At 44.7% G+C, this 22,783-nt stretch overlaps 1 protein-coding gene and 1 long non-coding RNA gene across 2 annotated transcripts in view; one reads left to right on the forward strand and one right to left on the reverse strand.

Annotated features, from left to right (window-relative positions):
• The first annotated feature begins 13 nt into the window (after positions 1-13).
• The window catches only part of ASPSCR1 (ASPSCR1, UBX domain containing tether for SLC2A4), a 35,594-nt gene continuing 12,824 nt past the window's right edge, over positions 14-22,783 (forward strand). The window contains exons 1-12 of the mRNA XM_027705240.1: positions 14-145; positions 216-271; positions 911-1,022; positions 4,751-4,851; positions 10,207-10,264; positions 11,068-11,141; positions 11,903-12,341; positions 16,881-17,020; positions 18,465-18,546; positions 19,329-19,395; positions 20,269-20,331; positions 20,634-20,686. Of these exons, the coding sequence (XP_027561041.1) occupies positions 47-145; positions 216-271; positions 911-1,022; positions 4,751-4,851; positions 10,207-10,264; positions 11,068-11,141; positions 11,903-12,341; positions 16,881-17,020; positions 18,465-18,546; positions 19,329-19,395; positions 20,269-20,331; positions 20,634-20,686 (1,344 nt within the window). The 5' untranslated portion in view covers positions 14-46. The remainder of the gene's footprint in view (positions 146-215; positions 272-910; positions 1,023-4,750; positions 4,852-10,206; positions 10,265-11,067; positions 11,142-11,902; positions 12,342-16,880; positions 17,021-18,464; positions 18,547-19,328; positions 19,396-20,268; positions 20,332-20,633; positions 20,687-22,783) is intronic.
• LOC113978360 lies at positions 137-906 on the reverse strand. Its single transcript, XR_003537544.1, has 3 exons — positions 803-906; positions 567-699; positions 137-229 (listed from the first exon to the last, which is right to left on the reverse strand). It is a non-coding gene; the product is annotated as an uncharacterized LOC113978360 (long non-coding RNA).

Genomic DNA, 22,783 nt, shown 5'->3' on the forward strand with positions numbered 1-22,783 from the left:
CCGGGCCGGCTCCGCCCCGGCCGCGCGGCTCCGGCGCTGGCGGAAGATGGCGGCGGCGGGCGGGGGCGGCGCCGCGGTGTCGGTGCTGGCGCCCAGCGGGCGGCGGGTCACGGTGCGGGTGGGGCCCGGCACGGTCCTGCTCCAGGTGGGTCCGCAGCGGGGAGGGCGGGGCGGCGGGGCCGCGGGCCGGCCGTGACCCTCTGTTCTCTCCGCAGGTCCTCGAGGAGGTCTGCAGGAAGCAGGGCGGCAGTCCCGGCGAGTACGGCCTCAAGTGAGTCACGTCGCGGAGCCGGGCCCGGCTGCCCGCGGCCCCGGGAGAGGCCCCGCCCGCCGGGCCGGGCCTGGCGCTGCCGGAACCCGCGGCCCGCCCGGGGGTGTCCCGGGCCCGGCGGAGCCGAGCGGGCGGTGGGAGCTGGGGGCCGGGCCGCACACCGAGGGTCAGGTCAGGGCCTCCCGATGTCCCCGTGCCACGTTCCGCTGACAGGCGAGGCCCCGTGTCACGGACACGGCCCCACGCACGAACCTCACCCAGGTTGCACAGTGGCAGCGCTCGTCTCCCCTCTTACCTGGGGGTTTGACCCTCTGCCTTTATGGTGTCGTAATCGAGAGGCCATTTCTCTGAGTGGCACTAAAACAAGAGTATCTTGGTATTTAACCGGGCTTGGTTATGTAGTCAGTTGTTATTTCTCTCTTTAAAGCCTAAGAAGAAACATACATTTGGGTATCTTCCCTGTGACCTCTACAAACTGCAGCTGTTTTGGTGAACAGAATAGCTTTTGTTGATGATTGTTTTCTGAATTACCAGTTGTCCATTGTTGAATCATGTTCCACGGCTTCTAGTCAGCCTCTGGGGAATTCTCTTGCTCAATACCTGGACTTTGTGTTGTTCAAAGACTATGTTCTCCTTCAGGTTTCAGAGGAGTGTTTTGGACCTGTCATTGCAATGGAGATTTGCCAGGCTGCCCAACAATGCCAAGCTGGAGATGGTGCCAGTCACTAACAGAGCAGAAGCTGGAACCACGGTATGTTTGTTTACACAATGTGACCGGATTTGTTGGGTTACCGGTTCTGCTGATATGATCCCATCCTGTCTAATGAGCAAGAGCACAGCTCAGTGTGGCCAATGCCTGTGCAGGAGACCAGCTGAAGATGGGTTGAAGTGCAGTGGAAGGTGGTGATTTAGTAGTTGAAAGTCTTTGCTTATGTTCCGCATGAGCATGTGGTGCCAACTGTGTGTTGGAGGAGAATGGGTTCATTTGGGGAGCTGAAAAACTAGTAATCGTGGATGCCTAGGAACTTAAGCATCACTGATGACTAACTCAGTTCCCTTTCCTAATTTCAGTTTCAGTTGCTGTTGTCTGCCTCTGGATTTTGACTAAATCTCAAATTCTTACAGAATTCTCTTTTGCTGCTTTCCCAGCATTGCTGGTCATGGTGTGTTCACACAGCTTTAGAGTCTTTTGTTACATGTGCTGTCTTCAGCAGTGGCCAAATGTCCCTATTTAGTATGATTTGAAAAGGGCTTAGGGATGCTGTGTTCTCTAGGAATTATTGCCACATTTAGGAGTGTAAAAATCTATCCCTGTCACTGTAATGGCTGGAGGCATAACTGTTAAAGTGACACATAGGTGTTAATGTGTGTGAACTTTTTATGTCATAAAAGTGATGTATGGTCTTATTTAAGTAGCCTAGGAATGAAAATTTGTCTATTGCTGACAGTCATCACTCTTCTTGCTGACTTCCTCAGGAGGAGTTTCTCAATTTTTATGAAAGTTTCAGGTCTGTTGGTGCTGATCTCTTAATGTCTGTCAGCCAAGCTGACAAGTTAGTTGTGTTCGTTGTAGGCAGTTGCTGTCACAGAGAGAAACTGATATGTTGAAATGTGAACTTTGTGTTATGAGGCAGCTTTGGAATCTCTGCTCTAGTTCACTGTGGGTGTGCAATGTAGTTTTAGGGTCACTGATGTTGATGTTTTTCTCTGTAAAACCTCCATGTTCTTTGTTTTGGCACTAATGCCTTCTTTCTGACTTTGTGGTAGAAAGAAGTTTGTGCTTCAAATGACGTCTTTAGTTAAAAAAATACCACAAACTGGGAGCATCTGCTTAAAATTTTCAGTGAAAGACTGTGATGGAATGGAGTTTGTCGTCCAGAGGAAAGTGTTTCTGTGGAAATGGCGCAGTGATGACTTTATCTGACATTTGTGTCCAGTTTGGGAGGTTGAGAGGTACTGAAGGAAAACAGTGATTTTATTTTTTTCCCCCTGAAGTTATATTATGAGAAAGGGTAAGAAGGGCTGTGTACTGTAGGAGAGAGGTTATAGCATGGAATCACTACTTTAGATCCTGAAAGAGAAGAGCTAATAGAAGTGTAAGTTGTTACTATTTAGTTGTAGTTCAGCAGAAGAATCTACAGAAGTGAGTCTTCTCTCAGAGTGCTCATTGCTTTGTCCTGGGGGTGAGAGGATGCAGCAAATGTGTGTGTGAAGGGTGGAGCCTGAACAGAGTCACTGTCCCACAAACTTGAGCAGAGATTCCACTTGGGAGAATTTCACAGTATGAGAAAAGACTTGGTACAGAACAATTGACTGAAAGAATTCCCTGTCACAAGGAGCACGTGCCAAAGACTAAGGAGTTTAAAACAGCCAGGTGGCTGTGACTGGGCTGTGGTGTCAGTTGAGATGCAGAGTTGGTCATTCTGGCTGGGTGCAGTAATGTTGGGATGAATCTGATTCTGTGTCTTCTATTATTCTATCTTCTATTAAGACAATGTGTGTGGAAGTAGGTGTGCTTCCCTCTGGTGACAGCAGTTACCCTGGAAACAGGGTACACGTTTCGATAAATTATGAGTTTGTTCAGCAAATTTGATATTTTAAAAATAGAAAGCTTTTGGATTTGCCTTTGCGTGTGGAAAACATTGTTTCCCGTAAGACAGTTCTTTTGCGAAAAATGGAACAATTTCCACTTGTGATGGCAGGCAACCATGAGTTCAGCTCTTGTGTTAAAGTTGTCAGCCTTTTGTTTAAATGTTTGTAAACTTAGATGATAATGGTCACTGGTCTCTATTATTTTAAGTAGCGCTTGGGGTCTTTAAAGAGACTTTTCTAATTGACTGAATAGGACTTTCGTGACATGTTTAGCTTTGAACTGTCGCTCAACAACTGATGCAACTGGTAGTCTGAGTTTCTGGGCTGCATTCTTACAGAATGGTGATGTCAGCTGTCATCACTCTGCTGTTGCTGAGAATAATCTAAGGCTTGTCTCCCACGTAGGAGGAACCAGGAGGTTGTGTTAGTGGTGGGATGAAACGACATTGTTCTGTTGGCTCGTTGTTAATGATGCCACTGTTTCCTTTATGCAGAAAAATTCCTGTCTCCAGCAGATCAACATTTGCAGTCCTGTGAGGATTGGTGGGAGCTGAGACAGATGACAAACATATTCCTCTGTGGAAATCACAGTCGATTGCTGAGTGTGTGGTGTCTGTTTTCCCATCTCCCTCTCTTTCTCTCCCCCTGTGCCCTCCTGCTTGCACACACATCTTGCACTCACAGTGAGGCTGACTGAGTGTGTTGGTAGGGACATGTGAAAACACAGAATGAAAGAAAGTGTCTTTGGCTGTCCTGGGCTAATGTCTTTCTCAGGCTTTGGAATAAGGCCAGCTTCTGTGGACTTCAGAAAACTGTAGTTGACTGGAGAAACCAGGTTCCATCTAGTGGCTATGGGTTTTTTTAGGATTTTTCTTTAGGCAAGTGAGCTAATTGGGAAAACCTAAGAGTTAGACGTTCTGGAGAAGGCTGAATATTCTCTAAAAGGTAAAAAACAAAAACAAAAACAAAAAACCACCTGAAGTGCACTGCCATTCTCCATCTCTTGGTCACCTGCTAGACTTTTCCCTTGAGACAGTCAGAAGTTTGAAGTTCTTCGGGACTGAGCCCAGCATGTGTTCATTTTAGCAATACTTTGGATTTTTTTTTTTGAGAGAAGTGGGGAAGCAGTTCTCTGAAGTGCACGTAGCACCAGCTAATGAACACGGATGTTCACATTCCAGGTTGGAGAAGGCCTGTTAAAATAGGCAGCTAGCTGGCCCTGGCCTTTTTCTGCAGGTGTTCAAGAACTTGATAACTGAACATCCAGAATTATTTTTGAGATTTTTTTGCTACTTCACTCTCGTATTGCATGTCAAATTTGGTGGTTAGAAAGCATTAGTGAGTTGCAAGTGTTGTTTTGTTGCACTGGTAACGGTTGTTTGGGTCTTCAGTAATGCAGGGATTGATGGGGACTGTTCATGCTTTCTCTGTGTGGATGTGCAAGTACTCTGCTTGTTTTGCCCCAGGGAAGTTGTTCTGCAAACTGATGCCAAAGTGGACAGAGCTCTGTGTTGGTGTTTTAAGTTGTGCAGCTGCATCAGTCCTTTCTGCATTACTGGTATTTGTTTTATATAGGTGTGAAGGTCCTTTCTGTAAAGTTTCATCTGGTATAAAACAGAACATCTTAGTTGCTCATGATGACACATTATTTGGGATGTTTGCACTGGCTTTTCTCTGAACATGTTCCAGTTCAAGATATGACAGGGAAGAGGGGCCCCTGAAGGCTGGTTAGTTTTCCAGGATGGCCTCCCTCATGCTCAGGAGAAGTCCATCCCAACCAACTAGAATTCAGGCCAGAATGCCTGCACATATGGACAAGGAGCACTGAAATACTTTAAAAAAGTTTTCATTCAATTTTCAGATGAATTCACTGTGTTTTTCCAGCAGGTTCGGATAGCATTACAGCTAGATGATGGCTCCCGTTTGCAAGACACCTTCCTCTGCCAACAGACTCTGTGGGAACTTCTCAATCATTTTGCAAAAATCAGGTGAGCAAAGCAGTGAGAAAATTCTTGTTTGGATGGATCTCTACATGGCAGTAGTTACTTGTTGTTATGGTGATCCAGCTGAATCCTTCAGATGTGTAGGGTTTGCGTCATTTGACTGTGGTTCCTCCTTTATTACAGATATGTTTGCCTTGTCCTTGCTCTTTCAGATTTGACACTCCATAGTTTTATTATTATTTTTTAATCCTGCAGTAGCACTCCTGATTCCGGGCATAAACTTGTAACAAACTGCTAAAGCTGTGAAGCAACTATACTAAACTGGGATATGTTGCCCCAGCTGCCTTTTACACAAACATGTTTGAAGTCAAGTTGCTGCCAGAGGTGAGGTGCCAGCCTGGATGATCTTGATCCCCAGTATTTCTGTGCTGCGGTTCCCTGTAGTGCAGCTGGTTCTTCAATGAGTTGCTGTTGCTCTTGAGGCTTGCTGTTGTGCAAGTTCTTCAGGGAAATCTGGAGCTCTCAGCAGGCTAATGTGGAATCTTCAAAAGAGTGATTAGATCCTGCTTAAATGGAAGAATTTATGGTTCTACATTTATTGAGTAGGTACATGGGTTAGAAATCTTATTATTTGAGTCCAGTCTACATTCAGTGTTATCTCTTGAGTTTTGAATTAAAAACACTGTATTGTTTTGAAATGTCAAGCTGATAAACTTTTCTCAAAGAAAGACAGTTCTTTTCTCACGGCTTGGAAGATGAAACCTTGAAGCTGTGACAGCCATTCTATTTTTAATTGTTAGGGACTAGGTCTGCACTGTGACTTAGGATAGAAGTCAAAAGGAACCGTTTTCATGTAAATGCTAGAGAGAAAAGAATTCTTTTAATTGAGGAAAGAGGTAGGCTAGAAAGCACAGGTATGATTTTCCTAAGTGTTTTAAGTCCCCTCTTGTCCCTTCCTACATCCTTTGTGCCCTCTGGGAGGAGAGGAGTGCCTGTTGCAGTTTGGGGACTGCTGGACTGGTGGGGGTGTTAATAATTGACAGTGACAAATAGCCCTTGTGTGGCTTTCTCACACATTAGTTGACTATTTATTTGGTTTAAATTTTGAGCTTTTTATATAATTTTGCTCTTTTGAAGTGGTTTTATTGTTTACAGGTTATTGTAATACTACTAGTTAATATACATGCTGCTCTTAAGCTTCTAACTGCTGCACTGTGCTGTGCATTCTTAACTAGTTCAGAACACAGCTGCTGTTTTCTGCCCTCTTGAAGCTGAGCTGAGGTGTTTGGATGGACTTTGCAAACTTTTGATTAAGTTTAACAAGCAGCAAAGGTGCTGTGTGTGACTTAGTCACAGAACAAGCTGGATCTGCTGCTGTCTTCATGGATTTCATGGGCTGAGCTGCTATTCAGTGTGTTTGGATTCACATAGACTAACTAGTCAGCTAATTGTTGATATTTGCTGAATCCTTCCTTGGACTTTCCAACTGGAGACATTTTCCTGGAATGCTCAGCTGCTCTAAGTGCGTGAGGGGAAGTATTCTAAATCCACTGGAATTTCCCCTGGGTTTCCAGCGTCCATCTCGGCTAATTGGATCTGAAGAAGGTCTGGAAGCTATTGTAGGGTTGCTCCTCCTCTCAGCATGCGGCAGTCCTTGCACAAGATGTTTACAGGCCCTGTCAGATCACTACATGAAGGAATCTAATCTGCTTGCCGTTCCCCTTCTGAAGAGGAGCACATCAAAGAGAGGACAGTGTGTTTGATGTGTGTGCTTCCCCTCAGTGGGTGCATGTAATGGATTAGCAGCAGCTGGAGGAGGAGCTTCCAAGAGTTAGACAAAAACAAGTCTCTGGGGATCTTTGCCTGGAGTCTGTGCTGCAGGGGCTGGTTGAGTGCACAGCATCATCTGCTCTTTGAGCGTGAGGCCTGGGAGAGCTGCTGCCTTTCTGTCTCCCACTCTTGCCTGCCTGGCAGCTTTGTGGGCTCTTGTACATGGGAATGATTGCACTCTGGACACTCAGAGACATCTTTGATAGTAATTGTGACTCTTCACTAATTCTGTGGTGTCATTCATTAGGTTTAGATATTTTCCATACATTTTTAGAAGACGACTCAAAGATTTGCTTGGATTGAAGTGGAAAGCATTTTTTGGAAAAGTGAATGAAACTAGATTCTGTAAGTCAAACTGGCTTGCTCTCCTGTGGGTCTTTGGTGTGAGGGCATGTTCCATTGTGCCTCAGATTCTTTTCTCCTGAATGGTGATCATGCACCTTTCCTGATAGGCAGCTTGAGGTTCAAGCTTTTTTTCCTCTGGGCTGTTCTGTCTGCCATTTCTGTGATTCTGTACTGTTTCTCCGTGTTTCAGCAGTCCTTTATCTTCTGTGCACTGTTATTGAGGATTCCTGTAAGGATACAGCTGATCCTAATTGGAAGCAAAACCCATTGGAAATGAGGTAGAGATGAGTATCTCTCCTGGATTGTCTGGAGAAGTCTGAGCACAGTAGCCTGCTATGGTGTGCTAAAGGCCAGTCTCTTTGGTGATCTTTTGTTCCAATTTTCCAATAAAGACAAGATTTTTTTTCTGCCTTTCGTCATCAGGCATTGGCCTTGGGAACTTACTCGGGTACTGCTGCCAGAGGAGAGAGGGAGGTTGGAGTCTGAGTCTTGAATCACAATATTATGCTCCTTTGTATGAGAAACCTAATCTCTTGATTCCTGCAGAGCATTGTGTAGGGCTTTCTGTCCCTGACAGAGAATAACTAATTGTGGAACTACAAATGGAGCCAGACTATTCTGGTGTTGGTTTGGTTGTTCACCTTGCGTTGGAAAGTTAACTGTGTTTCATAGTCTGAAGCTTGAATGTAGTAGTTTGGATGCACTGGTGTGTCTGTCACTGTCTGCACAATAGGATTTGTTGTGGCTGGGAGAACTGCTCTGAAAGAATGGTGCCTTGGGACTATAAACTCTTTGGGATGTGTTGCAGCTGGTCTGGAAGTAGTTCTCAGCCCCTGACTTTCCCAAACTAGATCTGACCCTCAGGACTGGTTTTACAGGTTGCTCAGTTTGCATTTGCTACCTCTGGGTTTCTCTGTGACTCATACCACTGTGGTGTTGCAAGCTTTTGAGTTTTAACCTTTTGATCAAAATGGCATATAGACTGCTACAATTAAACCAAACAGAAGTCTTAGTTCTGGTCTGTGCTTAACAGGTTTGCTCCCCCACATCCTCCATCTGGAAGTCTTTGATCTTCTCTCGCTCTTGAGAATTACTCAAGGATTGGGTATCATAATTTTGCAGTGGTTCTTTCAGTCCTGAGTGACTTCTGGTTGCAGCTGTTTCACTTACATATCATTGCAGCTGAGTTTTGAGTCTAAGTGTAAATGTCCTTGATGAATTTTCGTGGAATTTAATGGCTACTTCTCTTCATTTTCTGCTCCATAGGCCGGTTGACTCCCTCCCCATTCAGTTTCTTTTGTCACTTTGTGCTGGGCTAAATAGTTTTGTGTTACAATATGGTGTAAGACATTGATTGTATATATATATATTCTTTTAATCAGCTCCTTTGTGAAGTATTTTGGACATAACAGAAAGACTAAGTGATATAATATTGACAAAGTTGTTGTTGTTAAGTAGCTGTGAACCTCAGGAACTGGCTGCAGAGGCCTCAGGAGCTGAGCAAGGATGTGTGGTGTTCCTGGGCTGCCAGGGGGATTTCCTCAGCTGCTTTGCAGAGAGGTGGTTTCTCTTCAAGTCCCGGGTGCTGGGTGATGGTTTCCTGGTGGGGTGAGTGGAAAGCCATTCCCTCCCTGAGACTGGACTGCAGAGATCAGTAAGAGCAAGCGAAGTTCACCCTGAGGAAGAGCTGCAGGTGTTTTGTGTTTGATGATAAACCAGCTGTCGCAGTGCAGATGGCACAGACTGCTCCCTACCAAGGGATATCCTGGTGTAACTGCAAGGGCAGGGAGCTTGGGACACAATGTGCCAACGAGAGCTGCTGGGGTGTAAGGAGAAGGATAAACCTCATCAGTTCTCATTGTGTTGATGGGGAATATCCTGGGGCAACATTCTCACCTTTTGTAGTTACCCAGGCTGAGCTGGGTTGAAATGTCTGAATCTGAAGCTTCTCAAAAAAATGCTTGTGAGAATTCAGCCAAGTCTCTTTCCAAACCACCACTGTCTCGGGGTGGACAGTGTTTTCCTAGTCACTTTTTACCATTGGTATGCTTGGAGTGAGAAGCAAACTATTCTCCTTAATGTCATGATTTACCATGTTCTCAGCTGATTTCAGTTTGAGTTTCACTTTGCTGAAGTGGAGACCAACATGAAAGAGAGTTTCTTCTGGTGTTGGATCTAATGCTCTCACTGGTTTCAGTGCTTCAGCATAATGTACTGGTTAATTCTTTAAGGCTCTTTTTACATTTCTACAGACATCTGAGGTTTTCTTGCTGCACGTGCCAATCCTTTTTTTCTTCCTTTTGAAATCACATCATCTTGACTACATGAGAACTGAGACTTGCTATGAAAAAGGCAGTGATTGTCTTTTCCCTGTCCATCTTCTGTGTTTGATCAAGTGAATATACAGTAAAGCTTCTCTTTTACTGGAATGCCTCAGAATTGTTATCTAGAGGAAAATGGAAAGAGTAGCATCTTACTGGTTTTTCCCTGTTTTAATGATGATCTTCACTTATGTCTTCCTCTGCAGATGGCGTGTCAGAAGTTTGCATCATTGCTAATATGTGTCCTGTGTCTCTGAAATGCTTAAATATGGGTTGATTTTCACTTTGTCTAGAGTGACAGCCTTTCCTTTGCCTTTATTTTCTCCATGGTCTCCAGAATCTGGAAGTTTCTGCTGTTCCTTTTTTTGTTTGTTTGTTTACTTTCTTTTTTCTTTTTTAAACTGACACTAAGGCAAACTCTTTGTCCACAGTTTATTTGCTTTCGAGCAGTATTTAATTCTATTTGTTGCTGTGCATATGTGGAAAGAAATGGACCTCTCCCCAGGGAAAGTTCAGTGACTGTAAACAGTAAAGAAGACTTTAACTTAGATAAGGGATTAAAAAGAGCAAGTGTAATTAAGTCATGTCCAAATTCCATACTGAGGCACACGAAGAATGATGAGCTCAAATTTATCTAGTAAGATCAACTAATTTGTGAATTAACTTTAATTATTTCTGCTTTGTTGTTAAACTTTTAGGCTGTGTTTAAGGAAAAGTGAATGCATTGGAGCAAATTCTTTATCTAATGTCTAAGAGAGATCCTGTGAACTGTGTAATGGTTATTGCTGGAGGAAAATGGAGGAGAGCATTGCCAGCTGATTTCACTTTGTACCGTTCCTCTGCACTGGTTTTGGAGGGGGTGGGCTGTTGTGCAGATGCTGCAGTGTTTTGCTCTTTCTTGCAGGGAGCTGATGGAACAGCATGGTGAATTCTCTCCAGTCTGTATTTACATGCGAGATGAGGTAAGGCAGCAAAGGCCTCTCAGCTGTCAACCCTAAAAAATAAGAAAAAACTTAGCTCTACTTTCCAACCTGGAAAGTGTTTCTTTTGAACTTTCTTGAGAGGGGAAGTAGAAAAATGTTGGTCTTTTCAAAGCATGACGTGTCTGTGTGGAAAAAAGCTCTCTTGGAACACAACCCTGGGCCGTTGAGATCTCTGAGCCCATAAAATGAGCTCAATGACCTGTTTGTGTTTTTCTTTCCAACTTCTTTTAAAGCTTGAGTCAAAACAGTGGTTTCATTTTAATAAATATTTGCTTTTCTCTGTGTTTTGATCTTCTGCTATTAAAGTTTTGTTTAATATTTTGTATGTGCGTATTATGGAATTTGCTCTCCCTGGCTGTCCCCTTCACTTCCCACTGACCTCTGTGGACAGATTGTCTTTATTCTGGAACAGGTCATTGCAGGCAGATGGGAGGTGTATGTAAGGAAGTCGGCTGTCCTGCAGCTCTGAGGTGCTGCCTGTCTAACTCCTGCTGTAAAAGTAATGCTTTGCTGTAGTTTGATCCCATTTGGGTGTGCGTGTGGGACAGAAATATACGTAGGTCATCTTCCCTTGAGATCACTTAATAAGCTGTGAATTTGGTAAAACAGTATAGGTGAATACAGATTCAGGTCTGATTTAGAACTGTAGAAAGAATGAGTTTTGATCTGTTTCTGGTGCTGTGTGGTGCTTCTTTTGATACAGGTTCTTTCTAGAAAGAGCACTCTATGTGATTTCCTGGGCAAGCAGTGGCCATAATTACTCTCCTTTTGTTTTGTTGCAGATATCAGGAAAAGATGCCCTGGAGAAGACAACACTGAAGTCGCTTGGCCTGACTGGAGGCAGTGCCATTGTCAGGTTGGGAGGAGCAAAGTTTGGCCTCGTTATTTTTCCTTTCCACTCTGGTGGTGAATTTATTTTGTTTCAAATACCAAAAAAAGGGGCAAAAAAATTTGAAAACTACAAACATTGTGGCATTCAGTAATTATTGCATTTGCCTGTTTATCTCAAACTGCTGCCCAGATGTGCTTCCCACAGCTGCAGATGCTGGCACTGACTAGTCATGTGCAGATTAAAAGAGCTTGTTTGTTTCTTTTCTTTTTTTTTCTTCTTTTTTTTTTCTTCTGTGATTGGAACAGACAATTCAAAGTTAAAAGTCTTTCTGAGAGGGCAATCAGCTACCACTTCATTCTTCCCTGCTCTGCATCTCAGGCACTGAACTCCCAGCCCCTGCAGTTCCTGCTGTCTGTTGGGGGGTGAGGTGGGGACAGGGGCAACCTCTCTATAATCTCCTGGCCAGCTCCTTGCAGTATTTACAGAAGGCAGGAGTGATTAGAAGCTGTGCTTTACAACTGACTGCTGTTTTTCCCTGGAAGACAGTTTTCTTCTGGTGAAGCAGGTTCCTGTTCTGTTTTGTTGCACAACCCCCTGGTCCCCTACCCCTCCCTTCACAGCAGCTGGAGGTTGTGCTCTGTGAGTGTCTGGAAGAAGCAAATTGTTAAATCAGGGGTGCATTTGAATCAGCTGCTGCCTTTGTGTCACGGTCACATTGAGAATGGGGAGGGCAATACTCTTAGAATTGTGATTTTATTTTTATTCCTGTTGGTGTCTTCTTAAAGAGTTGTCATGAAGAAGCGCAGTTCATCTGGTCAGGAGGAAGCTGTGGGCGCCGTGGTGCCTTGTAACGAGCCAACAGTGAGGCCACGCTCTATGGAGGGAGCAGAGGATGTGCTCCTACCTCAAGCAACCACATTCCCAAAGGACTTGGACCACAGGGATGTGGCCATGTCTTTAAACAGCAGCACACACAAGCAAGACTCGACTAAAGAAACTCATGCTAGCTTGGAGGAGCTGCGGCCTCCCTCAGAGCCCCAACATACCCCATTTGTTCCTTTTTTTGGAGATGGAGAGCATCTGGGGGATTCTTCTGTAGCTACACCATCTTTTGGGTTAGATATGCCATCTTCAAAGATGCCAACAACTTTTTCCAGCCCTGGAGGCCCTTCTAAGCCAAAGAAGTCTAAGAACAGCCAAGAATTTCAAAAGGAGCGAGAACAGGTAAGGGAAAACATGTTTGCAGTTTGGGCAATGAGGGCTTTTCTTTATCCTGCCTTGCCTGAGCTCCCATGAGGAGAAAGATGTTTCCAGATTTAGGCCTTTTTTCCCCATGTCATAGGGTTAGGTACCTTGGTGACATACAGTTCTGCCTGAGTTCAGTAAGGAAGTAGGAAATAGGAAGGATGTGAGCTTAAGAATTTGCTGTCCAGAGGCAAGCAAAACTTTAAACCTTTAGGTATCCTTGATGAGTGGTTCAAATAGAAACAACACAGCTGCATTAAATCACAGTCCAGGAGAGCCTACACCTCTGTGCCTCGAAATTCATGCAAATTTCATGAACAAATGCCCACTTTGTCACCTGAGCCCTGGGTGCTTGTTTGTCTCTTAAAAATCTCATGTGTAGTTTTGCTAAAGATGAGCAGAGTTTGGTCATTGATTTAGTTTTCTTAATATTGCAGATGAAGCAGAAACCTTTCATCCTTTTCCTTCTGTATTTCTGCTTGCTTATAGAAGTGTGTTCTCAGTGACCAGATCTTTCCTTGCTCCTTCACTGCACACATCATTCCTGTGGCTGCTTTCGTCTTCAGAGATCCCCTTCCTTGTTTCTACCTCTTTGGTACCTTGTAGAGTTGGAGGTTTGAATTCTTCTCTGGTTCTGATCCAGCCAGGATCGAATAGTGAAAAACTATAAGTAGAAATAAAGGATGCCTGGGGAGCTTCAAAGAGAGCTCAGTCCAGGAGGAATTTAGCAAGACTGTGGATGTTTTCTTGTTGATGTAGAGACTCCACCTTGGTTGACTTCTTTGTGATTGCAGTTCATTCTTGATGAGTTCTGAATTGTTTAGGAACAGAAACCAGACCCTGGAAGGACTCTGGAGCAGTTACGAACTGCACAAGTAACAGAAAGAGGCCTTGCCAACCCAGTGGTGAATATTTCGGTATATTAGAAACATGTTTGGGTCCATCTAATCAGTGTTATTTCACATTTTAGAATAGACCCTGAGCTTGGAGAACTAAACAGTAGGCTGGGTGACTTGTCCAGTCTCATGTGTTGCTTGTTTCAGTTGCACTCTCACCTGTGAGTGGTTTGTAAAGGAGGAGTTTCCGTTGTGTCTGGGAGGGGAGGGAGCAGTGTGAGGGTTTGTGCTGGTATCCTTCACCAGTCTTGTCGCCCATGCTTCTCTGCACGCTGGCTGGAGGGCAGAACTCCTCCATCATTTCACTGACTTCACAGCCTGACGTGGAGCTGTGGTGTTGGGCACGGGCTGAGTGCTGGTGGTTGAAGGACTCTGATGAACTGGTGTCTTTCTCAGAATCCTAGTCCAGTTCAAACCACTCGGAGGCACTTCTGGAGCCAGCCGCCCTTCCAGTCTGAAAACAGCTTTGGGAGCAGCTGCAGATTCTGTTGGGGGGGTTCTGTCCTTGTGTTAAACAGCATGTGATTTTGACGGCTGCTTTCAAGCCCTTTGATCTCTGGTGCTTTTGCTGCTGATTGATTACATTTTGTTCCCTCCTCCATTCCTGCCATCCTCTGCTCTCCTTACTCTCAGCGTCAACAGCCAAGCAGGGCAAGCCACATGGCATCTGCTTTTTGTCCCTTTTCAGTCCTGAGGAAAAAACCCAAAACAAAACAAATTATTTTTAAACATCAAAGGTCCATTTTTGTAAAGGAATCTTCCCATTAATGCTTGCCTGTGTGTGGTTTTTGAAGCTGAAGAGAGAGGCTGGATAAAATCTGTGCCGGCGTCCCTTCGTTTCTTGGGCTAAAGATGGTTTACAGACAGCTGCGTGCTGACTTTGATGTCAGAACGTTAATTATTAGAAAGTAACTTTACACCAGATTCCCCAGGAGATTAGGGCTCCCAGAGGTGGTGGGGAGGAAGTGGGTCGCTGGGGAGAGCTTGCTGCTGTGGAAAGCACTATAGCCACTACTTCACCCAAAATGAAATAAAAGTTTTCCTCAGCTTACCTGCTCCCTTGGGTCCAGAGTGGTGACTGCAGGGTGAATTGCATTCTTCCTGACACCTGGTTGTGTCGTGTAGGCTGCACTTACATAAACACTGCTGCGAACGTGTGGCTTCAGCCTCATCGTGGAAAGGGCCTGACATCTCAGCTTTGGTAGGAGAAGTATAGACTTTGAAGAAGGAAGTTGCCAAACCTTAACGCAGCATCTTTGGCTCTTGGAAGAGATGTCTGACAGAAATAGGACAGCAAAGCTCACAGCATGCTTTCTTCCAGGTTACATAATGGCAGGTAGAACATCCATGTGGTGGCCATTTATTGTTACAGGAGATGCTCACCTCTCGTTACAGTTGCAGCAAACATTGGCTGTGCAGTGGGCTGGGAAGTGGCTTGGTGTTCGTGGAGCCTCTTTTGTAATCGTTGTGGGAAGTTGGTTTTTGGATTCTGCACTTTAGGACTTCTGGAGCCCATAGCAAGGAAGAGGAGTGAACACTTAGGACTGGAATGTGTCTGCCCTCTGCCATGTGGTGATTCTCTGTGCCTTGGTGGCAGTCTTTAGCTGTCACCATGGTCTGAACAGGGGTTGGCCTTTTCCCTGGGGAAACCTGCTGCTGTTGGGATTTGCTGAAGTGCTTGTTAGAGCCATTACTAAACAGTAACTTTAGGATTTGTTAATGGAGATTTTGGGAGTTCTCTCCATCATATCCCAACACCCTTCACAACATGCCATAGGATATGCCTCCTCAGTCTTTTGAGTTTGGGGTTTTTTTGGGAAGAAGTCCAGTTTCAGGAGGTGTTTAGAATGAAATGAAACTTGAACCTGTTTGAGGAGATTAAAGTATACCTGGTTATTGGGGAGGCCTGATTAATTCTCTGGCCTCTGATGTAGATGTGCCCTCACTGGATCATGGGGCAGCAAGGCTCCTTCCTAGAGGGTGGTCCTGGGTGCTTGGGGTCCCTTCTGCAGCTCTGGGCACCTCCCCCTCCCTGGGCCCCGGGAAAGCTGCAATCAGGCTCCTTCACCCGCTGGTTAGGGCTGACCCTGCTCAACTTTCTAAAAGTAGCCAATGGTCCCACCCACACAACCTCGCTCTTTTAATTTCTCAAATTACCCTTTAGTGCCCACAAGTAGAGTGAACATTGCCTTGTAATTTGTGTTGTGCTTTTGACAATTGAGAAGATTCCTGTTCCCAAGGGGCCTGGGGGAAGGGAGACTGGATGGAGGGAGGAGTGTTAATTAGGATTGGAAAGAGTGTATGAGGGAATGAGGGGAGAAGAAATGGGCAGTGGGTTCATTCACAGAGCCTACAGCCGTGTTAGGCTGACAGCTGACTGGGAAGAAATGCTGGATTAACTACCAAAGTTTTTGTTCCTATGGGCCTCTTCAGCCACGGGCTGTGTCCTCCCTTCATCTCCTGTAGCCTTCAGTGTGCTGTTCTGTATGTTTGTGCCTTTACACCGTTTTGGAATTTAGGAAGCTTGACTTGTGTGAGAGCCAGGAGGTGTAACTGCCTCTTGTGTGCTTGACTCTGGTCATGGTTTGTATTCACACACAGACACAGCTGCTGCTTTGGGCGTAAGAGAGAGCAGTGAGCACATAACCTTTCCTGGGGAGGGATCCATAATGTCCTGCTGCCTGCAGAGATGGCAAATAGGACACCTTGGTCTAAGTGGCTGGGGCTTTGATTTAGGTTTTTTTGGTGTTGTGGGTCTTGGTGTTGGCTTTTTTTTATTTTGTTTTGTTTTTTTCATAACTGCAACCACAGTCCTAGGCCAGGCCATAGTTTTGCTGGAAGGTTTGTCATCATGACACCCAGCTCTAGGCTCTGGAGGCCAGGGGAGCAGGCAGCCAGGCTGCCAGGTCAAAAACTGAACAGGTCAAAAACTATCTCACCAAAGCAGAGGATTGTTCTCTAGAGTAAGGAGAAAAGGAGTGGGCCCTGGCTGTTGGCTCTGTGGCAGGAGAATGTGAAGCAAAGACAACACAAGACACAATGCAAGCCAGGAGTGCGTGGTGGATGGAAAAGCTTCCAAGGACACTATAGTCTGTAGAATGAAGGATAGCACCTGTGTAAGTTGTGTGCTGCCTGTAGAGTGGCAAGGAAATGGTTACATACTGAAAGAGGTTTGGAGCAGAGCAGAGAGGTCAGGTAAGGTTTTGGGATAGTCATTTCTGAGTGCTTGTAACTTGCTAGGAGTGTGGTTCGGCCACAAAGTACCATTTTATTGTAGGTGGAGAGGCACTCCCTGAAAAGGAGTTCTCTCTCCTTACCTTGGGTGACTGCTGAGGTTATTACCCTGAGTTTCCTGTACTGACAGTGGAGAGCAGCCAGCTACTCACCTGGCAGTAGAGATCCCTGCTGCTGTTGGGAGGGGGATTGTGCCCAAGGCTGTATCAGCTGTAAAGAATGACAGCACTGACAACCTCTCTGTCTGTCTGATCTGAGTGCCAGGAATTCCACACTAGTGATTGTATTTCAGTTTGCAAACACAGTCCTTTTACTCTTTTTCAGGAACCTTTTAGGATAAGCAAACCAGTGCATTTTAAAGTAATTGAAGCTCATTTTTATTCTGTAGCTTGTAGAACGAGAGCCCCTTGTGTGTCACTTAGACCTACTGGAACAACTTCCTGATGGCCCGGAAGAGCTTCCTGATGAATTCTTTGAAGTCACAGTGGATGATGTACGGAAACGTTTGGCACAGCTGCAGAGTGAGAGGCAAGTTCCCTTTCTGTTGTGAGATTGTGTTGTGTGCTGTTGTTGAACAGAGCAACAGTGACCAGCAGAGCTTGTTGCATTTTTGGCCAGTAAGAAAGACCCTGTATTTTAGGTAACAGAATTAACCATTTATTAGACCTCATCAGAAGACCAACTTTGAGACATTAGCTAAAAAGAAATAAAGCAAAATCAGACTTAGCCACAAGTCAAGACCTGAAAATGTTTGGAACAGAAACATACACACAAAGGAAGTATAAGAAGCTGACTAACTATGTATCTCACTGTTCAAGTAGCTTGCTTTCAAATATTCATGGTTTTACTTTATTGAACTCCAGTTGGATAAAAACTCAGATTAAGATAAACTGGCCTTCCAGTCACAGCAGCATTTTGCCGTCTCTATGTTCCTTAAAGAAATTAATTTCATGAATGTATTTAAAGTGGGTCATAGCATTCCTTTAAACATGACAATAATTCTCCAAGACTTTGAACAGTCTTCTTTACACTGTAACCTGGTCTGAGTTGAACTCTTTACTTGGAGCTGACATTTTTTCCCACAGGCCACTGAAATCCACATGAGTACATAGATTGGCCTGAAAATTGCTCTGCTGCTTGTGGGTCTGGAGTATTTAGTGGTACAAATTTAAAGTCAATTTGGTTGGGGGTTACTGGAATATAGGCCCCTCAAAAAAGACCTAATTTTCAAATGTGCTGATGCTTGTAATCCCTTTTCCCCTTACAGCCAGCGATAAAAATAAAGGCAAGTTACAGACTGGTTATTCAGAATTAAGTGCAAAGAGAAGGGACTGAAGCTGAACATGGGATCTGTTGGGTCTAAGCTAATTTCATTACTTACGGGGAAATATGTAATTATTTTCTTAAAGTTAGTTTCATCTTAAATGCAGGTAGACTTTTATTTTGCACCCAATATTTCTTTTAGCACACCTAAAAGTCTACATGCCAGTTCTTGAAGGATCTTCTTGAATGAAACTTCTCATTTTTATTTTGTTTCCCTGTTGCTAAGTAATACTTATTAATTTCTTGTGCCAGTATTGTTTTTTAACTTCAGTAGCTCTTCTCCCTCCCTGGAATAATCATGTCCAACTTTAGTCTCTGCTTTATTGGATTAATCTCTTTTTGAGTAGTCTAAACAAACTTTCCCCTCCTCTTCTTAAGATCTTTTCTGGCAGCTGTTGTAGAGAACTTATTTTCAAACTTGTACAATAAAAGTAATTTTATCTGGTATTGGTGCTGATGCTCAATAGTTTCATATATGAGATTTTGGGATAAGAACCACAGGAGATGGGGAAAATGCTATGAGAGATGCATGGAACAGTTGAGCAGTTCTCATCAGCCCTGCTTGGACCTTAAGGACACTATCTTAATAAACTAAAAATACATCATAAAATTACAGAAGTGACAACTTGTCTTCTTCCCATGTCTCTAGGAAACGCCTGGAAGAGGCTCCACTGATGACAAAGTCTTTGAGGGAATCTCAGCTGAAGGAGAAGTTGGAGCGTTACCCAAAGGTAATATTTGTTCTTTTTCCCTCTCTGACTAGTCCAGACTTGAAGTTTGAGTAACTTTGGGATTCAGTTGTGATCAACAGGCTCTTAAGCTGCTTATAGGAAGACTTTTCAAATTCCTGTCCCTGTTAGTTGTTTGTGGGACTTGCATAACAGTTGTGCCCTGTGAAGTCAGCTATCATGCTTGAGTGACAGGCAGTGTAGCTCCTTCTGTTCTGTTCCAGATGTTTCAAAATCTTTCTGTTGTGCACACATCAGTCTGTGTGACTGAGTTTTCCTACCTGCCTCTCCTCTGTAGACATTTTGTTAGTGTCTCATTGAAAGTTAAATGATTTGATGTTACAAGTGGATTTATTTTACTCTGTAAATATGATCCTAATGCAGTTCTCAAGTTAAGTGCTTTCTGACCAATGCTGAAAATAGAATGGTGTGAGTTACTTCAGAGGTATGGCAAGAGGATTCCTGCTGCTGTGGACACTTTAGAATGCTGGTGCACTGTCTGTACCTGTCCAAGAGGGACTGTCTGTGTTGTTTATGCATTGTTTAGCACAGGGAGCTCCTGATGTCTGAGTGCTGCTTCATTGTACATCACAGTACTTTGATAGATGGGCTCTCTTGCCCCCTTTGAAAGCCAGACAGCCCCTGTTCCCTGAGAAGCTGCACAGCACTGTTAGCCATTAAAAAAAAACAAACCCAAACCCACCAAGTTGCAGATTCTAAGCCAAGGACAGGTGTTCCAGAGCAGCCATAAACCACTGACCCAGTGTGCTTTGCCTCTGGTTTAGGTCGTGCTGAGAGTTCATTTTCCAGACCGCCACGTCCTGCAGGGGTTCTTCCATCCCAGTGAAACCGGTAAGACCCATCACCCCCTCAGCCCGTGCAGGTGCAGCTCATGGCTCTCACCATGGCAGGAGAGAGGGCTTTGGGCAGGTATTTCTGCTGTCCAGGGAAGGAAAACAGCTCTGAAAAAGCGGCAGTAGGCAGTTACACTGTCCTTGCAGGGCCCCTGAATGGCATAAGAAGACCATTTGGGCTAATTCACTTAGCTAAGGGCTACTTGGTGGAGACTGTCAGGCTGCTTGATGACAAAATATTTGTGCTTAGGAAGCTGTCCCACTTGCTCTCCACCTTGTTTGTGTCCAAATGATGTGTTATTGGGATGCATTTCCACACTTCCACTGTGTTAATGTTTTGGGGGAAAAACAACACCCCCTTCCCCAATCCAAAACAAGCCCTAAAAAGTGGAAAGAAGAAAAAGAAGCTTTAGCTACTGTACTAAGAGGGGATGAACCTTTCTGGCTCTGTCAGTTCACAAAAGATGATCAGACCATGCACCAAGTAGCTCTTACTGTTATTATTGGAGATCTCACTCTCAGCTGGCAGCCATGGTTACCTGCACAAGTTTTTTGATAATTTTCTATGGAACACAAAATAATAAGTAGTTACTAGTCTCACTTGGCTGCTCTCTGTAGCTGCTATTGGATTTTCTAGATTTTGATAAGGGACCAGGATGTCCAAGTGGTTTGGTTGGTTGATTGGTTTGTTTGCTTGTTTTTTCTCTTGTTTTTTTCTACAAGAGATTTGTAATAGCAACAGTGTACTTTGGAGGAAAAGTCAATCTCCATACATTATAGAGGGCAGTTCTGCTGTTACAGTTCAGCCTTTTTGCCCAATATTTGAAGAAACAAGTGTAATTCAGCAAACCTCTCTCTCCTTTTTCCACAGTTGGCACTTTGAGAGACTTTGTAAGAAGCCACCTTGCTGATGCAGAGTTGCCATTTTACTTGTGTGAGTGCTGTTGGTAATATTTGGCCTTACTTTACAAAACCTGTTCCTAGCTGTGGTATGTATGGGATCTGTTGATGCCTGAGATATGAGGAGGGAGGAATGCCTTCCCTAAACACAACCTCACAGTGCAGAGAAGGTATAAGCTGCTCCCTTAGCCATGTTATGCTTCTGCCTATGAAACAGCCTCTGTGGGCATGTGAACATGTCACCCCTTCAGGGAGTGGGGATCCTTCCCATACCTGCTGTATTTGCTGTTCTGGTTGCTGGGTGGTCCTGCTTTGTAACTTGTTTTTTAACTTCAGTTGTTGCACCTCCCAGAATCGTCTTGAACGATGAAAGCCTGACACTGTTTGAGGTAAGGACTCACACATGTGCTCTGTGATTCTCTCTGGCTTGTGCTCCCCTTAACCCTGCCATAGGCTGTAGTTCCTTTCAAAAGAAGCTGTGTAATGCTGTGATCCCTGTAGGCTTCTGCTCAGCCAAGGCTAATGGAACAGGTGTTTTGGAGCACAAACTCTTCACCAGAAGAGGTCCACCTTGTGCAGCAATAGGCACGGGCACACTGGGCAGGGCTGGGGGAGTCGCATTGTTTTGTACACACACTCTGTGCCACCGAGTCAGAGCTGTATTTAACCTGGAGTTGGTGTGGCACGAGCTTAGCTGAGTTTGCTCTATCTGTAGCTGGGCTAGGATAGTAGGAGATGTGAGACTGGATGTGGAAAGGGAACTGTTTTCAATTTCTACAGCAGGAACTAGAGGCCATAGTAGACAAAAATCTGACCTTTTTGAAATCACTATGTGAGAATTTATTTCAAGTCAGTGTGTTCATTGAGGAATATATGGTCTCTGTGTGTAATTTTTCTCAAGGGCTGAAATACAGGTTTTCAAATTCAGATTCCTGGAGATTTTTTACAAGTGTCAGATAAATTTGCCTTGAAGTCTCTGGCCAGAGACTCTTGGCTGTGTAAATCACAGGTGTTAAGAGAGCAATCGAGTGATTTTGCCAGTGACTTTGCCCCAAACTCACCCTGTTTAAAGTGTTCTGTCATTCAAAATTCCATGGACCTTTCAGACTGATGCATCAGAGATCCTGCAGAATAAAGGCTCACGCAGTTGCAGTGAGAATTCTTGCTTGATGCCCCTGAGGGAGCAGAAGGGCTGGGGTGGGGAGAGGGATAGAGAAAGAGACTTTTCAGGCAGCACAGTGAATTAGGTAGGGATTAGCCTCTGAAGTTGTTTGCAGTGGAGCTTTCCAAGTTCCACAGCTTCCTGACCAGGCCATGTGGAAGAGATACACGTGCTTTTAGAGGATTGAATGTTCAGGCCTGTATCTGCCTCCTGTTCATCCAGCCCCTGGTGCTGGCTATGGGTGCCTTGTTAGCTTTGATCTGTCTTCTAAAAAGTTCAAAATCCTCTGCTTGCCTCTATTTACCCCTTCCCTGCCTCCCCCCCCCTGCAGTACTGTTCTTTTATTTTCTCCTTCTCAGTGCACATCTCATGTTTCTCTGGATATCTTCTGAAACATGACTTGTGCAGTGAAACACCACAGGAATAATTACACCTTCTTGTCTTTGAAATAAGAAACTTTATGGCAGGAATTTTATTTAATTTGCTGTGTTAAAGCCTTTGTTCCGTACCTGGCACCATTACTGGTGCTTGTTATATATGTGGCAATTTCCCAGTTTCTTAATTGTGACATTTACCGTGGAATTCATTCCTCGTGGCAGCTCCCTGAAACAAAAAATGTGTTAAATTAGTGCTCTGTAAAGACTTGGAGTTGCCTTACAGCCCAGTCTTGTTAAAAAAAACCCTGGGCTGGACCAGGAGAGAGAGAGGGGATGTTTGTGGTGCTGGGGCAGTGCTGGGGATGGGGCCCTGCTCACTGCTTCTCACCTGATGTTACGGCCTTCCAAGCTGAGAAATCTTCAGTGTGGGAAGAGGTTTGCATGGGGTGGAGTCCCCGCAGGGCTGGGGACTGCAGAGAAGCCTGTGGGGCCTGGCCCTGCCCCAGATGGGGTTGGGCTCTGTGCAGAGGGGTTCGATGGAGACCTTTCCCCTTTCAGGCATCCTGTGATCCATGGAAGGGAAATGTTTTGAACTTTAGTCAGAACTCCCCTTCTGTTCCCCAATCTGGAAGGAGGGAGATGAAAAGAAAAAGCTGCTCTGTAAAGACAGTAGGCAGGTGCTTTGTAAAATATGTGGCTTTGGGGCCGGGAGAAGAGGAGGTTTTGCTCTAAGGTAACCTGACAGTACCCAGCACCCCTGTACTGAGAAAGCTTGTTCTGGAATCAGTGTTCTGGTATATAGGGTGTGAATGTGAGTGAAGTGCTGTGGAGTGCACAGTTCTTCCAGACATCACAGGGAAAAGGGAGCCATGAGTAAAGTCATGGAACAGCTAATTGCTCAAGCTTTTGTTGTATTTCGAGGATGTGTGAAAGGTTCAGGAGGAAGT

This window comes from Neopelma chrysocephalum, unplaced genomic scaffold (genome assembly GCF_003984885.1).
Source record: "Neopelma chrysocephalum unplaced genomic scaffold, ASM398488v2 Primary Assembly neopelma1_321, whole genome shotgun sequence".
Lineage (NCBI taxonomy): Eukaryota > Metazoa > Chordata > Aves > Passeriformes > Pipridae > Neopelma > Neopelma chrysocephalum.